We start from the raw sequence: 24903 nt of genomic DNA on the forward strand, positions 1-24903 counted from the left end.
ATAATTCGTGTGAAATAAAATGTAAAAATTAAGTCAAGTCAAGTCAAGTCAAGTATATTTGTATAGCGCTTTTCACAATACAGATTGTATCAAAGCAGCTTCACAGTATTAAATTAAAATAATACAACAAGGTTTGTTTCTAGTGGAATTTATTGATTGATAAAATCAAATTAAATATCCCCAGAATATCCCCAGAATATCCCCAACTGAGCAAGCCAAAGGCAACAGTGGCAACAGTTCAAAAATTATGATGTAATAAATGAAATTATGACATTTTAAGTCATGATTATGAGATGAAATGAAAAATTTCAAAATTAGGACTGTCATAATTTCAATTTAGTAGCCTATGTCATGATTTTAATGGCTATTTGTCATAATTATGGCTTTTTAAGTCATAACTTTTAGACTTTTCATCTCACTACAATTCTTCAACTACAATCAGATACAATGAAAATGTATCTGTCTGTGGGTGGCATCGCATTGGCGATTCATCCTCACACTCATAGCCTGTGATGTGTGGCAAGCCGTTTTTACTTTTATTCATTCTCAAGATATGAGTTATTGATATCAACAATTGAATTTTCACACTAGTTAAAGGGCACCTATTATGCCCCTTTTCACAAGATGTAAAATAAGTCTCTGATGTCCTCAGAGTGTGTATGTGAAGTTTTAGCTCAAAATACCCAACATTTCATTTTCTACAGCATGTTTAATTGTCACTTTTTTGGGGCTCAGAAAAACATGCCGTTTTAGTGTGTATCCCTTTAAATGCAAATGAGCTGCTGCTGCCGATGATAATGATAATATTAAAACAGAAACTCTCAGTAGCGGTGCTCATTTCGACCCGGAGTTGGACAATAATGCCTACAGAGCCAGAGAACATACGCTGTATGGAGGTAGAACAGGTATAGTTTAGTTTAATTACGGTTATAACGCATTTGTCATCTGCTTTTATCCTCTATTAATACAAGCCTGTTGTAGCGGACCCCGTCCGAATGATGGCTAAACATATACTGATGAGTTCAGTTAAGTTAATTGTACATCACACAAAAGATGAAGGATTAGTTTTACTCCAGAAAATCTCTGTAAGAGCTGAATAAACACAGTATAAGAAGTGCGCATTAAAGTCTTATCCATAAACTATCAACTTGTTCTGAGACAGTGCTTATGATTTATGGGGATTTAAAAAAAAAGCACTGGGTGGATTTTTATCATTATAGGGGGGTTGTGTGCAAAAACACATTTATGTTCAAACACCATGTAAAAGTGAATTTTGCATAATAGGTGCCCTTTAAAATGAATCTGGCTATCACCAGACCAAGCTCAATCTTTTAAGATTGAACATTAGTCTGGGGAGTCTGCTCTGTATTTTCTACTGCACAAGAGGCGTGATCAACGGGCATATGTTCAAATGACTCTGTACGCAATTGGATAGTCCTTCAACCAATCAGACCAATGATCCGGGTGACGTACTTTGCAGCGAAAACTCCAGGCAGGAAACGTGTCAATAAGCGTGTTGGTTTGGAGCATTGATCAGCGGTTTGCAGAAGCAGCAATGGCATCGAGTGGTTGTGCAAAAAAAAAAAAAAAAACATGAAAATGAGTGGTATTTACACCCATTCCAGCGATTTGTTCGCTAAACTAAAGAAGCCATTGAGCATCGTCGATAGGTTAAAAGGAATTGGATTGGATTAAACCCGCCAATAGCGCGCCAGGTGGATAAGCCAGTTTGTGATTGGTCCCCGCAAATTTGTAACGGAAGCAGGATAGAAGAATGTACAGGTTTCCAGCCTGAGCTGCAGGGCAAAATCAAATCACAGGCAGATCAGGCTGGGTTTACCCAGTCTTTTTTAAAATGGCAATTTTTGAAATCAGGAATTACATTTCCATTTGTTATTTCTGATATCTGAAATGTATGTCTGATATCAATAATCAGCAGAGTAATTTCAGATATTTAAAATGGCTTTCTTACTAGTAACAATCACATTCCTGATGTCAAGAATTACCATTTTAACTAGTGAAAATGTAATGGTTGATAATATCACATTCATCCTGGGAATCAAAAAAAAAAAAAAGTCTAAACGGCTTGCCATAGTGATGTGTGCAGTAATAAGATGAGCTTACGCGGAGGGATACAGTGTGAATGAGGCCAGAGCGCAGCGGCAGCGCATTACTACACCTCTATCCCGCTGTGGGTCAGTCACTCGCTCACTCACAGGAACAGGTCCTGCGTTTATACGCCAGCATATAAAACACAACCAGCTCTCTGCATTTGATTTTACTCACATTTACCGGACGGACATTGCTTAACGATGGTGAGTTCAGCCCGACGTTTATGTCGTTTTTTTCCCTGCTAACGGTTTAGCCACTTTAGCATCCTGTCAGAGTTTGACAGCTAATTATGGTTTTACTAATAATTTCGCTTTGTCTTTACCAATATAAAATGTATTAAGAGTGTTTTAGCTTTACTGAATGTTTAACTATACTTAAATGTTTTTTATTTATTTAAACAAACTGCTAATTAGCCAGTTAGCGCTACCCAACAGATGCACATCAACATGTGTGATCTATATTATAAGTAAACCATATATCAGTCAAAATGAATTGGGCCAAAAGAGATTTTGCAAAGGGATAAATGAATAAATTAGTTCCGTTGCGTTTTAGCGCGTTCCCGCTGCTGCTCTCGCGCCAGCTGAAGTCTGTCAATCACATGCGCACCAGTTTCTGTATTAGGTTTCTTGCATATTCTTAAACACAAACTTGCTGTTTTTGTCACATTAGACTCTAGCTGTTGCGAATGCATATGTGAACTGAAATGCACAGCATGCACGGTGTCTGTCTACAGTATTGACAGCTGTTTAGTGTATGTTAGATGCATTATTGCGAGTTTAGTATGTAAAGCATCATGCGTGTTGAATTCACGCAGTGCTTCTGCTCATCTCGGTGTGTGTGTGAACAGTGACTGGCTGCTAATTTTACATGGGCTGAGCTCATTGCCTTTAACAGAAGGATAAGTGTGGGCGTGGTGGTGTAAAAATAACCATCAGCAAAAGCATATGCGCTCAAGTTCCTCATTTCTGGAAGAATCTGAATCGCTCTTTGCTTGTTTTGCCTCCATATATTTGCATTGCATGCACGTTCACTAAGTTTGCAAACGTCCTGCGGATACGAGGCTGTTTGGCTGTTGCATTTGCATGGGCCAAAGTTGCAACATGTAGGGTAGCTGTTGCACACTGGTTGGCCAAAAAAACTGCAGTTTAGCATCTTGCAGCCCCAAATGATCATAGCTGTGTAAGGCATAAATATGAATGGAGTGAACAGTGAGGTTGCATATTGCAGCAGGCTGATCTGCAGTGAAGGATCCTGGTTGTCCCCCTCCCCCTTTCCCCCTGCATTGAACCAAATCATAGCTGGTGCAGCAACACGCTGACACTAAATCTGCAGTGCAGACCAATGGCGTACTTAACTAATAAGTGAGGTAAGCATCCGCTTGGGGCCCCAGGGAATCAGGGGGCCCAAACAAATACCCAGAAGCCTATAAATAATATATCATTATTTTTATATATATATATTTTTGTATATTCAGGATGTCATCATTAAAGTTTTAACGTTTGTATTAGGCCTACATCTTCGTGAATTTGGGGCCCCCATATCAGGGATTAGTGGACCATTCCATTGGTACTGCATATGTGTGGATTTCCCTGGGAGTTTTTTAAATTGTTGCGGCAGGTTGAAAAATTGTTGCCCATTGACATACAAATTTGCTGCTCTGACCCCGCCACAAAAATTTGGCGAATAAATTTGGCGATCTAACCAGAAAATCGCTGTGGGCTAGTTAGCATAAGGAGTTTTAAAGTCGTCATCTGATTTAATTCTACAGGATTTCCGGGAGAGGTGTGTGTGTGTGTGTGTGTGTGTCGCGTTCTTTAACGAACCGCCTGGAAACAAAGCCTTAATGACGCCAAATCCCCTAAAGGAAGAAGAATGCTGTTGTATAATTTACAGCTGTGACAATAACGCTTATCAGGATCAACTAAACCTTGGATTTTGTGAAGTATGCGAAGTTTACGGCATAAACATAAAATAGCTCAATCTGCTATGGAGTTCAGACCTTCTCCCCGTCAATCTGAAGGTCTGGCTACGCGAGACTAGCTCTGTGTCTGACAGGTGTTTTGGCTAGAAAGGCAGGGTTGTCATTCATTAACACTGCCTGTGTGCTGTTTTCACCTGTGTTGTGTTTGTCCCACGGAAATCCTGTATAATTAAACCAATCAGATGACGACTTTGAAACACTTAAAGAGTTTCTAATTTTCTGTGCCTTATGCATCAGATGCTCAGTCAACAGTCAGTGGGCGAGACTTCTAAGGCTGAGAAAGCTAGGAAAGGGCCATTTAATCAGTTGGTCAGGGCTCAACGATAAGGACTGCCCCGGGACAATTGACGGACGTCACTGACCCAATCGAGCCAGTGCTGCATTGCCACGAACGTTTATCATTTGCATGTGTTTTTAAGCCTAGCTGGTTTAAAAATTCAAGTGCAAGAAGATGCAAAAAAGTTAAATTTGGTACTCGCGCACTGTGTGAGAGTTTTTGTGCATGCACACATCCCGAGCACGCGCACAGAAAGCCATTTCTCAGACAGTGCCTGAATACTTTCACGTCGTCTTGTGCCCGAATGGACAAATTCACATGAAATTATGTGAAAATGCCCGTCTTGCTGAGTGTCCTAGTAAACAGTCGGTTATGGCTTGAGTGAGCGTAAACAGTCGAGAAAGAAAACTCATCTGTAACACAAATATTCGATCTGGACATTAGCTCTTAAAGTGACAGCAGCTTAATATTCCTGCTGCTCTCTATGTTTTTAATGTTTTTAACAACAAAGGACAGAGAAAAAAATCACTCACTTCTCTTGACTGAATAACTTTGCTAAATATAATATATAGTGAAGACTATGCAGTTTTATTTTACATTTAGGCTAATTACTTTATTAAATTTCTATACCTGAAAACTACTGTTAGATGGTTGCCGTGATTTTGCCGAGTAAGACATGTTCCTGGATCAACATTCCTGTAGATAAACATAATCCTAACCACTAAACCTAACCCTACCTATAAACCTATCCCTAAAATCAGAGGGAAATGATAGGTGAGTAAGAATTGTGTAGAAGCACCTAAGCCTTGTTATAAGCTTAAGCTTGAAATTAAACTCGTCCTTCAAATCTGATTGGTTGATTGGAATGTTGTTCCAGGATCAACTGGGATGTTGATCTAGGCACATATTCTACTTGGTGAAATCACAACATTCACTGCTGTTACTGTTAGACCTAACTGAAAATCCTGAAAAGTACTGATTATTTAATTTGTTCCTTTGTATTTATTAATGCTATGGCTATTATTTGTTCTTATTTTATTAATGCCTGTTTACTTAGCTCTAATAATATTTGAGATTTATATTAGTTAGGCCAGTTGTTTTTGCTTTGGAATCATAATCATAATTTACAGATTTATTACTTTATTGTGGGGGGGCCAGTGAAAATTTTCCAAGGCCAATCGGGCCTGTAGAAAAACGATTTGGCATTAAGCATTGTGTTAATTGTTCATTTGTAAATTTAGTTTTTTAAATTTGTGAATTTATTTTTCATTATTCTATTTCACATTGAGAAAATACAACATTTACAGATTACATTACATTAAGATTTGGCATACGGTTAATTTACAATTGTAGAAAAAAGTTGAGTGTTGTGTGAAAGAGAGAGCAAAATAAGGTTTTACAAAGGTAAAATAACTTGTGCGTAGTTGGTGTGTTGGAGACCCATGCCTAGAATTGCTTAGGGCTCCAAAATAAGTCCACCCCTTGTACACACACACACACACACACGCTCGATCTTGCTCATCAAATTGGAAAGCAACTCGGAGAGGACTCTTGTTGCATGACAAACATTTGTCCCATCATGCTCCACTTAATCCACAGTAATTGCTGCAGTCATTGAAATGCGGTAACAGGCCTGAGGAGCGTTGCGCAGAATATGTTAGGCGGCAGCAGCAGAGACGGCAGCCCACCTGCATCCAAACTAGGCGTTTAACCAATCGTGTAGCTGGTCCTGGAGGACATGTCCACCTGAGGTCTGAGACGGGCTGCATGTTTAACACGTCAACCTCTCTCGCTCGTTGTGAGAACTAACCTACGTCACTCCCTCACCACGCACGCGTCAAAGTAGCCGGAGCAACTTTTCTCTCATCATTTCATTATTTACTCACCCCACCCTAGTGTCGTTCCAATGCAGTATTCCCTTCAAATTTAAAAATGTCCCTCTCGCGCTCATTCATATAGTGGCAATGAATAGTGACCAGCATCAAGCTTTTAAAAAAGATGCAGAAGTATCACAGAATGATCCCATGCAAGACATTTTCATATATTCCAAGTGTACTTGGGTGTATTCGATAGGGTTTGGTGAGAAAATATTATGTATTATTTAATGAAAGACTCTATTAGCACCGCAGTTCACCCTCACTCGCCTAGAAAAAGCACACAATTTATGAGAAATCAAGATTGATAAACACAGAAATTAAAACATGCTTGCTCATCATTGAAGAGGTGTGTTCAAGTCATTTGTTTATAGCATCGTGTCATTAACCCCTATGCCTATTTGAGAACTATAAAGCACCATTTTCACTAACAATTTGACAACGGCATGTTGAGCTTTGCATAGGAAGCTCATACTCATCGTGTTCAGTTCCTCTTCCGCTTTTACAGTACAAAATTTGATTAGAGCTTGTGTGCGCCTGTTATTGGGGTAACCATTTACATCAGCTGTTTTCTCATCTCACAAATGGTAAGCCAAATGTATTAAAGCTAAAGTCAATGCCTCATATGTGGATGAGTCAGACCCGTGTCCGCTGTATTCTCATAGATCATTTTACACCCTGTCCATTTTAAGCTCCAAGCTTTATGAATCACCCTGTCTTTGAATGCAAGCCAGCATGTTCCTCTGATGGCACGTCTCACAAAAGTCACAGCTGAATCACGGCGAGCGAAGCACGTGCACCGATGAATCCTCTCGTCTTTAATAATTGAATAATGAACTCCGTGTCAGAGAGAAGCGCAATCATTTTAAGTGTGTCGCATTCATGACCCCCTAAGTGGCACTCTCTAATTATAACTTCCGTGGATATTTTTAAAAGAGTATTTTTATGCACGTCCTTCATTATACTCATTTAGTCGGAGGTGTGTGTGCGCACTGCAAAACTGGAGCTTGTCTTGTAGTGATGTGACACTGAGCTGATTGACTTTCTCTTCCTCTCTTTTCTAATGCAGGCAGATCAGCTGACCGAGGAACAGATTGCTGGTGAGTGAACTCTGACAGTCATCTTCAAAATGGTCACTAAGGCCACTAATGCTGTCTTCGTCAGTACGCGCAAGACAGCAGAAGACAAATCACGTGCCTATAGAAGCTTATATTGCAAAAGATTGTGCTGATAAATGGGATTATAAATATAACTCTGACCTGAAGAACATGTTAAGCCGGTGTCCCACTAGCCTACTCCAAGCAACTTGATTAAGAATGGAAGAGGGTTGACAGACTAATTCACTGCCCTTGATTTTGATTTTTTTTCTTGATTCATTTTCAAGTAATATCCGCTGATCAAACGTCCAGTGCCGTTATTTTCGATCAGGGAGCCGGGTCGCAAGATGGCTTAAAATGATTTAAAAAAAAAAAGACAAAGCAAATATTAAATAAGCTAAACGATATAAATTGGCTAAAAAGATATAAACTGACATTCTGTTTGATATTTCAATTAATTCCCTTTGCAACGTAATTATTATTTATTTTTTTCAAACCAGTGTTGCCGCGGACTTGGAAAACCTGGATATGTGAGGGAATTTTAAAAGCACAATTTCTAGACCTGAAAAAAGTCATGGAAATGACTAAGATCTTAAGTCATGAGAATTTCTGTAATTAATATGTATAGGCTAATTTTCAATAAGTTAAGTAAACAGGCATTAATAAAATAAGAACAAATAGGAATATGTTAGGTATAAATTGCTGAGAAGTTGTTATTTGCGAGAAAAAAAATTAAAACGTCTCCCGAAACAACTGGGAAAATCATGTAAATTGACTAGTCATAAAATGTAAGGTAAGAACGTGCAGTTCTTGAAACTTCTGGAATTATTTTATTTAATCATTTTAATATATTGGTTTTGTTAATAATAAAAAAGGTTAAAAACAGCAGAAGTACCAGAAATATCCTGTCCTCCGAAACCACTGGTCTAGTGGGATGCTGACCTTACAGTGGTTGCACAGAATAGACTCTGCACTCCTCTAATGTTCATATGTTTAAAGCTTTAAAGCTGTAACTATGAGAATAAGTGGTAAATTATGTTCTGATTGACACTTGACCATGCTACTTTCACTCTTTGCAGTATACTGTTGGTAGAATGCAAATTTTCTTTATGCAAGGAGTGCCAAGATGACCTACTTGCCAAAGTGTGCAAAGAGGGTTAGACTTCAAAAATAAAGCTCCTTTGTCACTGCAGTGTACATGTACTGTACTTACCATGTATGTCATTCAAAACAGAGTTCAAGGAGGCGTTCTCACTCTTCGACAAAGATGGCGATGGCACCATTACCACCAAAGAGTTGGGCACAGTCATGCGCTCATTGGGTCAGAACCCCACTGAGGCTGAGCTCCAGGATATGATCAACGAGGTCGACGCTGATGGTAAGACCAGGAACACTTTTGGAACATTCCACAGTCCCGCTGTTCTTTCTGTTTGATACGATAAGTGCCTCCGTATGTTAGTCCATTAAAGTTATGTGGCTTCTTATGTAGCAGATGTTTTTCATCTACATCAATTTACAATGCAATACCCTCGCAGATCAAGGGTGTCCAATCCTGCTCCTGGAGGGCCACAATCCTGCAGAGTTCAGCTCCAATCCTAATCAAACTCACCTGAACCTGCTAAACAGGGTCTTCTGGATTATTATTATTATTATTATTAGAAACTTCCAGGCCAGTGTGTTGGAGCTAAACTCTGCAGGATGTTGGACCTCCAGGAGCAGGATTGGACAACCCTGTCCTAGATCAAGCTGGTGTTAAGCCCCGTTCACACCGCCAGCGACTTAGTCGCTGTATGTCGCTCTGTACTGTGAGTCGCTTTCGCTCTAATGTTATTGGTAGACTGCATGTCTGGCCATATCTATAGAAAATGCAATCACAAGTGATATATAAAACTAAGATATCATTCTAATTTGACTAGGAATTAGGCTTCAAAGAATTAAAAGTAACATTATGCTGTTGGAGAGTGTTATTAATATTACCACAGCAGTGATCAGTGGATTGAATCATTAACTAGATTAACGATCGACCAATCAAATTAAACTCACTCATGTTGTCATAAATTACTAAAATGTCATTCAAATTTGACAAATTATACATTTTCTTGTCCCTACTATTTAACATAATGCAGGGGAAACTGTAAAATGAACTGCAGTGCTAAACTGGCATCATAAAATTACAACACACAAACTATCAATGTATGAATCAAACTCACTGAGACTGTCGACAGGTCACTGTCGCTCGTGTCGCCGGAAGTCGCCAGCCCTCCATTGAAATGAATGGGATCGTGTCACTTTGTCGCTGCGTGTCGCTGGCGGTGTGAAACTGGGCTTTAGGTGTTTTTCTCATGAGGGAAGAGTAGCATTGGCGAGGATGGCCCTGTGAGTACAAGGCTGCGTTTAATGTCACTTTCAGACATGCACTCGAAGTGCTTCCCTAAGTGCTTCCCCTTTGAGGAATTTCCAATGCTACTTTGAAGTTCCAAATCGATCGAGGTAGACTGTCATCGATTATGTCGTCTTGCCATTTTTAGCCCTAGTTTAGAAGTTGTCAGGCTTCTAGAACAAGCGCTTCTTTGGAAGATCTCGACATAAGCTTGGCAAAGTTTGCAAAGTTCATGGCATCGAAACTTATTGATATTGATATTACAGTATTGATATACTTAAAGATATTGAAGAGTATTGCCTGAAGCAGATGCTGGTGCAAGGATATGAACATACCTTTTTTTTTCTTTTCTTTTTTTTGTGCTAAATGGCAACAACATGGTACTGTCTGTCCACAGGCAACGGAACTATAGACTTCCCAGAGTTCCTAACCATGATGGCGAGGAAAATGAAGGACACGGACAGTGAAGAGGAAATCCGAGAAGCTTTCAGAGTCTTTGACAAGGTGAGGAAATGTCACCATTAACAGCAGCTGCCATGAAACCAGATTAAGCACTGAACCGATTCATGAATAATAATCATTAAGAATCTTAATGAATGTACAAGGTAGATACTTTTGAGCACAAGAACGTGCTGTTATGCAGCATCAAGGCTTTCTTAAAAACGACAAGTTGACTAATCATCCAGGAAAACTGTGTAAACTGCTAGCGTATGAAGTGTTACGTAAGGACTGTGCAGGTGTGTTTTCCAGACAGTGGGTTAGATTATTCACCATGTGGGCTCAGGCTGCTTCAGGCCGTTGGCATAAGAGCGTGCTTCAAACGGCTTCAGTTGCACTTGGGTTCTCTTGATTGCTTCACCTCTTGTTTAGATCGAAAATAAAGCCGGCTCAACATCGTGATGTCTGTCAGCCATCGCGATGGACGCTAGCATCGTCTATCGGCCCAACCCTAATTTGAAAACGGCGTTTTCGTGTTGTAGTGTGGACCGTGAAAACGGAGGTTCTTTAAAACGATGATGCATGTTTAGTCATGTGACGCATATTGTGCCGATAGATGTTCATGTTTATACCGGTATTGTGCCCGTTATGTGCTATTCACTTTCACACAGTTTGGTAAAATATGTTACTTTGTACATTCTTTATATTACAGTCCTGCAAAGATGAATGAAAATGTACTCTGTTCTGCGACAAAATATGAGAGCAGTTGCGTTTTAGACCAAACATATTTGGTGCGACCTGGACGCATCAGTGAATGATGAGATATTTTGATCCTGATTAATGATCCTGCCAGAAGAATTGCGTGATAACTTTATTATGTCTTCCGCATATCATCTCCGTGAGCTTTTATGAGGGTTTAGGCATGCGCAGTGAGGTGAATTTAGCGTTTTCCGACATTTTTGTGTGGACGAGAAACTTTTGGAAAACTCTTGCAAAAGCTAGTGTGGACAGAGAGCATTTTGAAATGAAAATACAGTTTTCAAATGCATCTGGATTAATGTAGACGTAGCCTGAGACGCTGGTAACCTACACGCATGTAAATAATTAAAGCGCATATATATGTGACCCTGGACCACAAAACCAGTCACATGGGTCAATTTGTCGAAATTGAGATTTAAACATCACCTGAAAGCTGAATAAATTTGTTAGGATAGAACATATTTGGCCGAGATACAACTATTTGAAAATCTGGAATCTGAGGGTGCAAAAAAATCGAAACATTGAGAAAATCTCCTTTAAAGTTGTCTATTTATGTTCGTGATTGTGCTGCATTTACTCACAAAAATAAATGTTTTATATATTTACGGTAGGAAATTTACAAAATATCTTCATGGAACATGATCTTTACTTAATATCCTAATGATTTTTGCCATAAAAAAAAAAATCAATAATTTTGACCCATACAATGTATTGTTGGCTATTGCCACAAATATACCCGTGTGACTTGTGACTGGTTTTGTGATCCAGGGTCACATATATGCGCTTTATATGCTATAGTATGGTTTTAATATATCATGCAGCCTTAGAAAACGTGTAATAATGCGGTTCGTGGATTCTCGTCCGTGGAATGCACCACTTACGGTATTTTACCGGTTACTCTACATGGGTAAGTTGCAATTGAGGATTTTTTTTTTAAATCGAGTACTCTAATTTAATTGAGGAATCGTGACGGCCCTAACTTATAGTACACCACAAAAGCTCCTGATGTGTGATGAGGCGTAATATTCTCTTCTCAGGATGGAAACGGCTACATCAGTGCAGCCGAGCTCCGTCACGTCATGACCAATCTGGGCGAGAAGTTGACAGACGAGGAAGTGGACGAGATGATCCGAGAGGCGGATATCGACGGAGACGGTCAAGTCAACTATGAAGGTGAGCAGCTGTGGCGCATGTTCCCATTCAATAAGGAACGTTTTGTTGCGTAACCAGAGTGACACTTATACAAACTTCATTTATTTAGATGAAGGTTGTTCACTGTTGTGTGAATTCATCTTTTAATTAGCTTTCCAAAGAAAGTGTTTTGTCTTTACACCTGCATTGAACGTTCAACACATAACTTCTAGAATGTGATGGTGTAATGTAATTCAGTGACAGTACATGGGTGATATATCTAAAAATAGGAAGGACTTGTACCTGATAAAGTCTCGCATTCCTATTAATATTGCTATTTTGAATGCTTAACCTTAAATATTAGACTTCTAGTGTGTAATGGTTTAGGGTTAGTTAATTTTAATTTTTTTGAAAGAAATTAATAATTTTATTCAGCAAGAGACAAATAATTTCTAACAATTTAAAAGTGTCTTCACTTTTTCTTTTTTTTTTTTTTTTTTTCATCAAAGAATCCTGAAAAATGTTTCAGGTATACACTAAAATATTAAGCAGCACATCTGCTTTTAACATTGATAATCATAAATGTTTTTGAGCAGCAAATCAGCATGTTATGATTTCTGAAGGATCATGTGACACTGAAGACTGAAGTAATGATGCTAAAAATTCAGCTTTGCATCACAGGAATAAATTACATTTTAAAATATGTTCACATTTAAAACAGTTATTTTAAATTGTAATAATATTATTGTTTTTATTGTATTTTTGACCAAATAAATGCAGCCTTGGTGAGCAGAAGAGACTTCTTTCAAAAATATTTTTAAATATTAGTATATTAAAGGTATAATGGAGGATTTTTTTACTTCCGGGTGGATCACCTATACTATTGGTCCTCCTAATTGTCAATCATTCTGGTGAATCAATCAAACTTATTCAAAAAGTGGAGAGGGCGGGTCTTATCTAAAATTCGGAAAGATCCTCCACTATACCTTTAAATATATACTTTTATTTTTTAATCGTGTGTATATATATATATATATTATATATTAAAATATTATAATATATATTATAATAATTAATAATATTATATATATATATTTTAACCAAGTGATTACAGAAACTTGAAAATGAACTTTCAAATAAAAAAGCAACATAGAAAATGTTTGGCCAAAGGTTGCTAAAACCATTCTTTCATAATAGAAAGAAAAATCCAGTCAGTGTCAGGAATCATTAGATTACTATTATCTGTCTTTCTGTCTCTTTTCACAGAGTTTGTCCAGATGATGACTGCAAAGTGAAGGATTGTCTTATCCTGTATCTCTCTTTCTCTCTTACATTGCTTGTCCTACTAAGATCACTCTGTCTTTAAAAAGAAAAAAAAATCTAAAGCTTACTTCAGAGAGTATTAGAATGTTCGAATTCTGTGATCTCTTACCGAAAAAAATCTAAACAAAACAAAAAAAAACAATTTGTGAAATATACTAGCAGAATTGTCCCAGCAGAAGTGAATGGACCAAGCATATAACTGCATGAGCCCTTTTGGAGCAAACGTCTCCAGACCTGACAAAAAATTTGAGGACAGAACGTCTCTTTTAGTCGCACACGAGTTGAAGTCCATGCCTAGTACGGCAGCGTTTAAAATGCAGAGAACGTCTCCTTTCATGAGTGTTCTTTCATCGCTCCAAAATAGAGTAAATAAATATATTACAAAAAAAAAAACTATTATAATAATGCTAAAACATTGTGGTAATTAGTCCAGGGTCACAGTGCTGCCTTCAATACAAACTGAGCGGAAACTTTTGCGTGTGACCCCCTGTGGTGAAGTCATGCTTTTGTGTATTGCCTTCTCCTTTTAAAGACTCGGAACGGAACGAAAACTGGATGTTTATGAAGACGTGCATATTGTAAAAACCCGACGTCATACTCATACTCTGTACGCCGTACGACTTGGAAGAGTGTCTTTATGGGCTGTAAGGAGTGTGTACTTGGTTTGCCAGTGGTTATCGTCAGCTGGTTTAAACCTTTATTTTAATGTGGGTTTCGTCTCTAAAGAACTTTGTGGGAGCGTGGACAGAATGGGACAGAATGACGCAAATAGCATAACTGTAAAAATATAGTTACGTAGATAATCATTATGCTTTATAAATGTACCGTTCTGCAATATTAACGTCTGGTAAACTTTGCATTGCATATTGTTATTCTAGTTAGGTCTGTGACTTTTGTTTTGATTCATGGTCTTGAAATGTGCCATATTACTCGTAAGCCTCAACCTTCTTGCAAGAGATCTTGTAGTCAACTAAGTATGTTATCAATCTATGAATATACACACACACACACGTATCTATATATATATATTTGCACTTTGGTGTAGATTATACATTCAACCACAGAAGAAGAACCCGCTGCTGCTGCTGCTTTCTCCTGCTCTCGTGGGTTTGTCACACCTCTTGTTGTCAAGTGCTCCAGATTTCATTTGCGCTCTGCTTGCGAGACGACGGATAAAGGTGAAACTGTCGAACGAGAGTTATTTTGAGGTGTGGACAGACGATGTGTTGAATTATGTTAAGACTATGAAGGGCTTGCTATTGGTCTCATGTTTTTTTTTTTTTCTTGCCAAAACATATTACTCCTGTGGAAGAGCTTTACATAGCATATCTTACTCTATTCTGGACTGTCTTGAGAGTTTCATGTTGGCTGGGTTAGAAAATGAGCGACAGGACGGGGAATAATCAACATGTGAAATCTGTATGGATAATATGTGAAATATGTATCTGTGTTTTCCAAGAAAAAAATAAATGTATATGTTTATGCATACACTTCTGTGTTTGACGTTCTTGTTCATATGCAACTGCGACTTGATAGGTTTTGTCATTAGCTCCAAGCTAATCCGCTCACTCACCCGAGAGGTCTCAGTTAAATCTGCCCTATATTTGGGTTTAACTCTTAAGGATTGTGCTGGATGGAGCTGTAAATAATCTGGGGTTAAATCGAGACGCATCTCCTTTTCCCGTTTGCATAAGATGTGCGACACCGAGTGACTTGCCTTTTTAATGACGTGCTGCGGCACTGCTGCCATGTTCACTCGGGGCATCTCTAAAGGACCTCATTTGCACTTTGGCTAATTTAAAATCTTTCATTGTTAAATGCATGAGTTTTAGACAGCTTGCTTCATAATGTGTGGAACAAGTCTTGCATATCAAAAGCAGTTTAATCTTTAATATGACATGGGGCCTTGTGCAGTATTGGTGTGAATCACTAGATTAGTGGGATTTTTATTTGTATTTAATGAAATTCTATTCATTTATTCAGAAGAAGAACCAAGATTCCCACGGCCATGGAAAACCTTGATGGTACTGAGGTAGCCTAATTGTAAAAGTGGGATTTCTAGCCCTGAAAAAGTCATGTACTTCAGTAAAATCGTATAACTCAATCCATGGGTATTTTTTAAAACGAATAGCCTACTATTTAAGCCAGGCTATAAATATAGAGTAGTACAGAGTAGATTTTGTGAGCAAAAAAAAATAAAATTATATATATATATATATATATATATATATATATACCTTATCACAAACAACTGGAAAAGTCATTGGTTACAGTGAGCGGGAACTCATAAATCTTCATAAAGCTAAATCTTCTGGAATCCTTGAATTTGATTATGATTATACATAATCATTTTGATTACTTTTTTTTAATTTTCAGAAACTATGAGTGTGTTGAATAGTGTTGTGGACAATGTTGGGAGTCTAAAAGTTTAGAACCACTGCACTAGATGTGATTGGGAGTGAAATATTCAAGCTGGACAGAGGATGGCGCCGTTGTTTCACCTATTCAATATTTTGCACTTCTCTCCGTGAACAAACATTTACTTGAGAATTTATAAGAGAAATCACATTGAACTAATCTGACAGAATGAAAAAGAAAACTTAAATATTCTGAATATGTTTTTCTTCCACCTTAACTCTTAATTAAAAAATTCTGAACTTCAGAAGGGTAAAGAATGAAAGAAACCTATCAGATCTGCAATTTTCCTGCCTTTTGTCCTCATGATTGCTAAACTTAGTCACGACAACACTATAATGGCTTATACTTGGGTTTTAATGCTTGTTCAAATCTTTACCATAAGCAGGGTTCTCAAGTTTTATCAAAAGCTTGGAGTGAGATCACATGCGGTTAGGGGAGGAGCCCTAATGGAGTCCCGCCCCCCAATTTTACCCATTGTTCATAATTAACCAGCACAAATTGAAATTATAACAATTGGTAAATCTGATAAATGACAGAGCAATTCATCACATCAAATATACTCTTTAATGTTATATTTCAAAATTACAAATATACAAAAATATAACAAAATGTATTAAAACATATTATATAAACACAAACTTTTATGTTAGATGCGATTAATCGATTTGACAGCACTAGTTTAAACATACTTTTTTTTTTTTAAATGTTTGTTGTAGTATATATTTTATTACAGTGTTTTTTTTTTCTAATATACATTTTTGAGTCATGAATAATATTATCATTTTCTTGAACTTATAAAAACTCTGGTACAATGCTAATTATTATCTCAAATGGTAAAATATAGCACGTATCTCGGCCAGATTGCGTTAGATGCGTGAACACACGGAAGTTGACGGAACACCGTACGTTCGTTACTAGGTAACTAAGAACATCGCGCGAACACACGTTGGAGAAGGTAAGTTGGAAGAAAGCTCGTCTAACATTTTTAGGCTAGAACATTTAATATATAGCCCATCGTATACATTATTATTAATCAAAAACTCTACAACTACTTTGCAACCAGGCCAGAAGCTTTGGCTCAGTTTGGCTTTCTAGTTACATTAAGGCTATAAAATATTACCCACTCTGCTTTAATACATGTAGCCTTAATGTAACTAGAAAGACTATTAATACAGTATAATATATAATTTAAAATAAAATTAAGAAATACATCTTCATTCCTTCCCATACCCACTAACATTTCCCTTAGTTTCAGATAACGTAAGCTAGCCAAACTGAGCCAAAGCTTCTGGCCTGGTTGCAAAGTAGTTGTAGAGTTTTTGATTAATAATAATGTATACGATGGGCTATATATTAAATGTTCTAGCCTAAAAATGTTAGACGAGCTTTCTTCCAACTTACCTTCTCCAACGTGTGTTCGCGCGATGTTCTTAGTTACCTAGTAACGAACGTACAGTGTTCCGTCAACTTCCGTGTGTTCACGCATCTAACGCAATCTGGCCGAGATACGTGCTGGCGGCAGGAAACTTCACTTTGTGTGCCCGCGCCTCGTATACAACGTTATATTATATAAAGCTTGCAGGACAACTTGGTTGGCATTGCCTTTTCAGCGTGAGAAATACACGGTGTGGCGTGTGAGCGTGTGAACTGGTTGAATGAACGGCCAATGCGTGAGACTTGAGAACAACTTTAGTAGTGTGAAAATATAGGCCAGTTAATTGTTACTTGGCCTTTTCACGTGCCGGATATGTTTAATCAGCCTAGATTACCTCAAGTATAACGTATATATCAAAATACGTTATACTCCGTATTTTGAGCACTTCTTGCGCTGTTTTTTGCCTCTTCACGATGATTTAGTCCTAATTTGTAAGTCGTTTTGGACAAAAGCGTCTGCTAAATGACTAAGGTTAAATGTAAATGTCTATTTCCAGATATGACGCAGCATGGTGTAGGTATGGCATAACTGTTATCTTTAGTATACACCAGAGCCATAGAGAGAAAGAGTTGCGACACTCCCATAGACCTCCGTTGTAAAAAATGGCGGCTACCGCCTACTTCCGGGATATGAAGATCGGATTAGTTCCAAACACTGTCATTTGGTCGTTGGACACCATTCACTTACATAATAAGTGCGCGTTTATAAATAAACTGCGCGTCGAGTTGTTCCAGAGGTAAATTGCTGAAATATCGACCTCTTTTGAATTGTCAACTGTCTATATTGTATCAGTTGCCCTTTGCGATGCTTATACTGGTCTTCATTTTTATATGCACGGCGTAATTATTTATATTTTATGTTGGTTGTTTCAACCAATTTTCAAGCACTGCCTGCTAGCTAGCTAGCGCGACTTCGTCAGCTGTGACAGTAAGAGCTCGGTAATGAATCGCTGCCACCTTTATAGCGACTTAATTAATTTTAATCTTAATCTTAATTAAATTTTTTGGGATATACTAACTTTTCATTATGTTTTGTTGTCTTGAGTGAAGCAGCTTGTGTGAACAATGCTGGACATCTAGGATTGTTATGGCCATCACCAGTCCTGTCTGTTTCATGGATCACCTGGCCCTGGTTTTTGTTTTTCTTGGTCACACACACTCACACAAGCAAACATTTTTTGTTGTCTGTCATTGTTAAATAAAACGTATTTTATTTGAAAACCTTCATTTGTATCAGCCATGCTTAATTGATGTCTCAACTCTCAATAGCTGTAACAGAAGTTACAAGTGTTTTGTTAGTGAATTGCTACTTGGATTGAGTTACAGCTACCCTTACTCTTAGCCTACTCTGTACACTAACCCAGAGCCATAGAGGAAAATCTTCACTCTGCACTTACCTATAGACCCAAACATAAAAGCGTAAATTCGTTTTTAATCTGTTATAGTTTTGATAATATGTGTATGGCTTAATCTTAAAATTATATTCTTAGTCTTAACATGATTATGTTTCACTTTGTGGTCCTGGGGGTGGCCACTTTCATCAGAAGAAGTGAGCTATAGCTTCTAAGCGAATTCTGAACGGACCGCCACCGCAGACCTCTTTGCGTGATCACGAAGGTAGGCTAATGGCTGAATCGGAATTTATAAGCAAAATCACGGGAATCAATAGCCTAATACAGCCCAGTTGTGCTAAAATAAATATCATGAGACGTCCATCATCAGATTAATGATAATGGAAAAGTTAAGTTAGAGCCGCTAAAGCCAGCTAGTGCTACTACCCATGCGAACATGAACACTATAAGCTTTTCCCTCCAAAAATATAGTCTAAAACTTATCTCCAAATGCAAAACTGACATTAACAAAATGCAATAATGCAATAACAGCTGAAAAAGTACTTGGGTGTGTGTTTTATTTTATATTTACCGTTCAATAATACAATCGCTGCTGTCTGTCCCATAGAAGAACATGACAGCCAGCGTATGGTTTGGAACTATTGGGGCTTACATGAACCACGTGACAGCCATAGCGGCGAAATCAAAAGAGTGTCGCAACTCTTTCTCTCTATGGCTCTGGTATACACATAAAGTGTATCCTGTATACAGTTGTGAAATCGCATGTGTCTGGAAGATAATACATACTTGAGCAACATTAGCAAGAAAATTGCAGTTAATGAGAAATGCTAAGCTAGTTCACTATCATTTCGGGTCATAATGGAAAAATAGCGACGAAGACTGTGATGTTAATCTAAAGCACTCCCACTTTGACCTGTGGAAAAGGTTTATGTGATCCACACAGTGTTGAAGCTTACATGTATTTATTGATCCACTGGCAAATGGAGGAGAAAATCGTCTGGTTTCTTTCTTTCTCCCTGTATCACACTGTGTAATATTGATTGTAAACTGAGGAGCGGTTTTGGTGGCCATATGATGCATATTTACACTAGTACTGTACTAGTATTAGCACAGTGTCCAACCTCAACCCTTTTCTCACATTTATATTGCATATATAAGGCTGCTGTACAGTGGTATTGTTCTTATGGAAGCTTGTTTCTGCCACTGACTGGGATTTTGAGCCATTCCTCTTCCAGAACAGTGGCCAGTGACCCTTCATTTAAGCAAAATTGCATAGTTTACTTGCTTTAAAGCATTACTATACTTTAAAGGGATACTCCACTTTTTTTGGAAATAGGCTCATTTTACAACTCCCCCAGAATTAAACAGTTGAGTTTTACCGTTTTCGAATCCATTCAGCCGAACTCCGGGTCTGGCGGTACCACTTTTAGCATAGCTTAGCATAGATCATTGAATCGGACAAGACCATTAGCATCTCTCTCAAAAAAATGACCAAAGAGTTTCAATATTTTTCCTATTTAAAACTTGACTCTTCTGTAGTTACATCATGTACTAAGACCGACGGAAAATGAAAAGTTGCGGATATGGCTAGGAACTATACTCTCATTCCTGCGTTATAATCAAGAAACTTTGCTGCAGTACCATGAGTCCAGCAGGCGTAATGATATGACGCAGCGCCTGAAAATAGGTCTAATAGGTTAGACAAACTTAGTCCCGGTCACGTTGGAAGTTACAAAGCTGGGGACTATAATCAGGCGCTGTCATATCATTACGCCTGCTGGACTCATGGTACGGCAGCAAAGTTTCTTGATTATAACGCAGGAATGAGAGTATAGTTCCTAGCCATATCCGCAACTTTTCATTTTCCGTCGGTCTTAGTACATGATGTAACTACAGAAGAGTCAAGTTTTAAATAGGAAAAATATTGAAACTCTTTGGTCATTTTTTTTGAGAGAGATGCTAATGGTCTTGTCCGATTCAATGATCTATGCTAAGCTATGCTAAAAGTGGTACCACCAGACCCGGAGATCGGCTGAATGGATTCAAAAACGGTAAAACTCAACTGTTTAACTCTGGGGGAGTTGTAAAATGAGCCTATTTCCAAAAAAAGTGGAGTATCCCTTTAAGTATATTCAATCTTGTCATCTCCCCATGAATTTGTAATAGTGATCATTTCGAAATAGAAATATATCTTTATATTAAGAGGGGGTGTACTCATTTATGTTGTGGACTGTAGTTACCTTGTCATTATCTCAAATGAACCACTTTCTAGCTTGTAATGGTGGTTGTTTGTAGTTTTTAAGAAATGTAGCCACTTAACACATTAGCTTTGAGCATGGCTCATCCAATTAGGATTTGGATTAGAAATCATTTGTTTTATATTATAATATAAATGAATGCTAACCTCACTGATGCTCCCATCCAACACTTCTCTTTTCAGAATACCTACATAAGGAAACAAAACCAACCAAGACATGTCATCTGACCTGGACCAATCGCTTACTATTGGAAAGAATTAGTTGACCTTTCATAGATTTCAAAAACTGTACACAAATACGATTGTAAATACCCGCTGCTGTCATTGGTGTGGAAATGTTAACATTTCAGTTTGATTCATGACTCTATAAAGGCCAAACATCTGCTGTGTGCCTGACGTGTCTCACTTCCAATCGAACAGGCCCTGTTATCATAAATCCCCATTTGACGTTGGACTCATCTATCCTTTCTTCTGTGGAACAGTGAAAAAAAACTGTGAAACAATCAAAAGAAGACAAACAAGAAAGATGCAATTTTGAAAAAAAAATCTGGTATGAAGAAAATGATTGAAACCGATTCTCAAGAACATTTGGCTCATTTTCATACATTTCAGCATCGGTATCAGTGGTTTTCACATCTTTATTCAGAAAAACAGTGCTACGTGAGCTGACTAAATGAAATAAAAATAATAATGTAATATAACAATAATACAAAATCATTAAATTAAACTATTATTACAATCTAAAGGCTTTGGCAGTGTGGGAAATGTGGCCATTTAGGAGCTGGAAACATGACATTATAAATAAAGAATTCAGGTCAACAAGGAGTCAAAATGATCCTACTTGCTTAATGCAAATTCCTGGACTTTTTGTTAATGATCCGCTTGAATTGTGCAATTTTCCCTTCCTCTTTATTCCCACACTAATCTGATTTTTTATACTTTGAAGGATGGTTGCAGTTGTATTCGCATTACACTCCTGGGCTGCAATTCCCAGAATCATCATGAACAGGGCCGTCACTAGCGAACAGTGGTGACGCTTCTAGGGGCCCACAACAACACCCCTCCACACACACACACCGGGATTTTATCCAAGGGGGAACCCGTCTTGCAAATATTGATGGCAGATGCTATTTACGCTAATTCCGCACACCATTATCTGATTGAGATCAATTACAAACAAAATCCTGCTGACAACAAAGGAGAGTAAGGCATATAAGGCGTTATAGCTTTTGACACAACCGACCCGACTTCAAATCCACCTTTTCCCAAACTTTTCTCTTTTCCCGTCACATATCAGATCAAGTGTTTGTGTAGTGCTCTGTGAAGTTCGTCAAAGGTTTCTATTTACAGTGTGTTTTTGCAGCATTTAGCTTTGTATCCAATCACAGACATATCTGTTGAGTGTGTGCCAATCAGATGTTTCATTCAGTCAGAATCCACTCAAAACGTGAGTGCTATACTGATTACAACAGGAGTTAGTTGCCTAGAGTTTTAGAATTGTGTATAATTTTGTTGTTGAGGTTGTAAGGGGTTAAGTGACCATAATGCCAAATGCAGTGTGATTTAATACAACAGCTTTCAAGCTAGCTGTAAACGTGAACACATCTTTCACAAAGATAATAATAAATCACTGATCCATAATAAAATTGCAATTATCACATGCTTTAATTAGTATTCCAGAGAGCACACTTCCTATAATTTGTCTCTCATTAAGTATAATCGGATATGTTTTCTGCTGCCAAGACTCACTTGGCTGAATCTTTCAGGTGTAAGGACATGAACATTACTGCGTTTAAAATGTGTAGCATTGTCAGGTTTGCCTGAAAGTTCAGTTCTTGATTATAGTGTTATATTTCTTAGCTTAATTTCCATTAACTAATTCATTGCTAGTTTATTATAAGCGCTTAATGACACCCGAGCTGCTTCTTCAAACTAATGAGCCTTAACGACAGGCCGTCGTAGCCTGTCCATTCATTACTTCATTACAGAGAGGGACTGTAAATGTCGTAATCTGTCTCACTTTATACTCACACTGAAGCATTGCAGCATTAAAATAGCCTAGACCGATAGCACAGAGCAAACATTGCACTCATAAACGCACAATGCCAAAATGCCTTTGATGCTCGTTCCATCATTATATATACTGTATAAGTTAAAGGTGCTAAGCGATGTTGGGTGACGTCACTTCTTGTTGACTTTCGAAGTATTGTCAAACAAAACGGAGGCAGAGCCCGTCTACGGAGAGCCTGCCCACTCCCTATTAAGTCCTATTGTACCGAATTTTGGTTGTAGTTCCACCAGAGTTCCACTGGGGGGCGATCGCCATGAGTGCAGAATGAATGGGAGTCTATGGGGCTAGACGGCTAAATGTGTCTCTTTCACCCGATTGCCGTTGAGAAATCTCAGATTTGAGTGTAGGTTTTGCAAGTTCAACATGGGTTATAGGTCGAAAGTTGAATGAACGAGTACTTATGTCCTTTCGATTTCTTACAGGTTGAGTTGTTGTTGCCCATAACACGCTAGCATTCTGCTAATGAACGCTGATTGGTCAGTGAAGGACTGATTACGGCCAGAGATACCGCTTGATGGCATCGTGGCATCCGAAGCGGGACCAGAAACAAACAAAACAAAAACTCGTCTAGCACGTGTATTTACCTGGGTCAGCTGTGTTGTCATGCCTCGAGAGAAAAGAAAGTGCAGAGCGCGAAAGCACCAAAGTGACTGAAGGATTGCCGTAAAGCAGTATCTCTGGTCGTACGATGTGTATGATGTCATTGACACTTTAAAACATTTTTTTAAGCAAATAAGTGACTCTAAAAAATCTAACACCCAGCGATGTGTAATTTCTTGTTGTCACATTAGCGAAATTTCATCAAAATGGTCCACTGTCATAGATCACTGTCCATTGTCAATAATGAAGCACTGGTCCCACAGAAGTCAGCTTTCAACAAGGCGAATCTGTGTGACCAACTTAAGCCAGGTGTGGAAATCTTTTGGCGTGAGTCCAATCAAAAACGATGGATAAAATCAAGGCAACAAGTTTTGTACTGTTCGATAAGCCATTTCAATTAAAATATGTCACAATATGGTAGTGTTGATCATAACATCCATTTCATGTCAACTTTATATTACCTTAAATATGTATTGCACAAACTAGTTTGAACAACTAGATGAAAGTTAATGAATGGAAGTAGTTTGAACTTTATGATAACATTATACTTTCTTCCTATATCCATTTTGTTCTCATCTATTAATTTAAATTTTTTTCATAAGAATTCATATCTTCAATATCTTTGCCTTGCTATTTGAAAAATTGTAGGCCAATAATGTAAGATCAGGTTTGGCTTTATTTGGACATTTCAGTATTATTCTTGTGATATGAAACCAAAGAAGTGCTTGTATTAGAGGTCATGTATCATTTTCTTTATAAACCTCAAAAATGTGCACTAATCTATGTTGTTGTTTTTTTTTTTTTTTTTTTTAATATAGAAAGTTATAATGATTATCCCAATAACAGCCTGAAGAAATAGACAAAGACACATGTTTGTTTGGACAGGGTGTTGTGTTCTTTACTAAGTGTCTATTGTTTCTAGCTTGAGTCAACACTGCATGAACAAACCCAATGAGCACAAAGCAGTATCGACTGTACAACACTGTGCAAAGAAACATAAATACATTAAAATATCACATCACGACAAAGCATCAGATTCACATCATGCATGCAGACACTGCACGCTTTTAGGCGAACATGGTAGGGACGTGAATTTACACAGACTATACAAAGAGTTTTCTTAGTTAATTGAGCTTCCTTATCCTCCAGAACATTATACAGACTGTTAGAGGGTCATTCTCAGGGAAAATGTGATCCTTTGACAAGATACTGAATTTGTTCACATTATTTGTTAGGTTTAGTCTGTAATTCAAACAAGTTCAAAATTAAACAATTCTATTTTGAAGTGCTTTGAATTCAGCCAATTTGAATGTTCCCATTCAACACCATTAGTTTTTATAGAAAAAACAAAACAAAATTAAGCTTTTTTAAAATGTCATGCTTTCACATAAGTTTGCTA

The 24903-nt window shown here is 37.8% G+C and overlaps 1 protein-coding gene across 2 annotated transcripts; it reads left to right on the forward strand.

The window, feature by feature from the left end:
- Positions 1–2126: 2126 nt before the first annotated feature.
- On the forward strand, positions 2127–14862 carry calm3a (calmodulin 3a (phosphorylase kinase, delta); the record flags this gene model as incomplete). Of its 2 annotated transcripts, XM_084419296.1 has the most annotated exons (6): positions 2127–2315; positions 7314–7344; positions 8576–8719; positions 10119–10225; positions 11956–12091; positions 13316–14862. In XM_084419296.1, 6 exons carry the CDS (start codon positions 2313–2315, stop codon positions 13342–13344), a joined length of 450 nt encoding a protein of 149 aa, XP_084275422.1. In that variant the 3' UTR covers positions 13345–14862. The 2 variants fall into 2 exon arrangements, with proteins under 2 accessions (XP_084275422.1, XP_084275421.1); XM_084419295.1 differs by lacking the exon at positions 2127–2315 and having other exon boundaries at positions 7308–7344.
- Positions 14863–24903: the final 10041 nt, after the last annotated feature.

The sequence above is a fragment of the Rutilus rutilus genome (assembly GCF_951802725.1).
Source record: "Rutilus rutilus genome assembly, chromosome: 9".
Taxonomy (NCBI): domain Eukaryota; kingdom Metazoa; phylum Chordata; class Actinopteri; order Cypriniformes; family Leuciscidae; genus Rutilus; species Rutilus rutilus.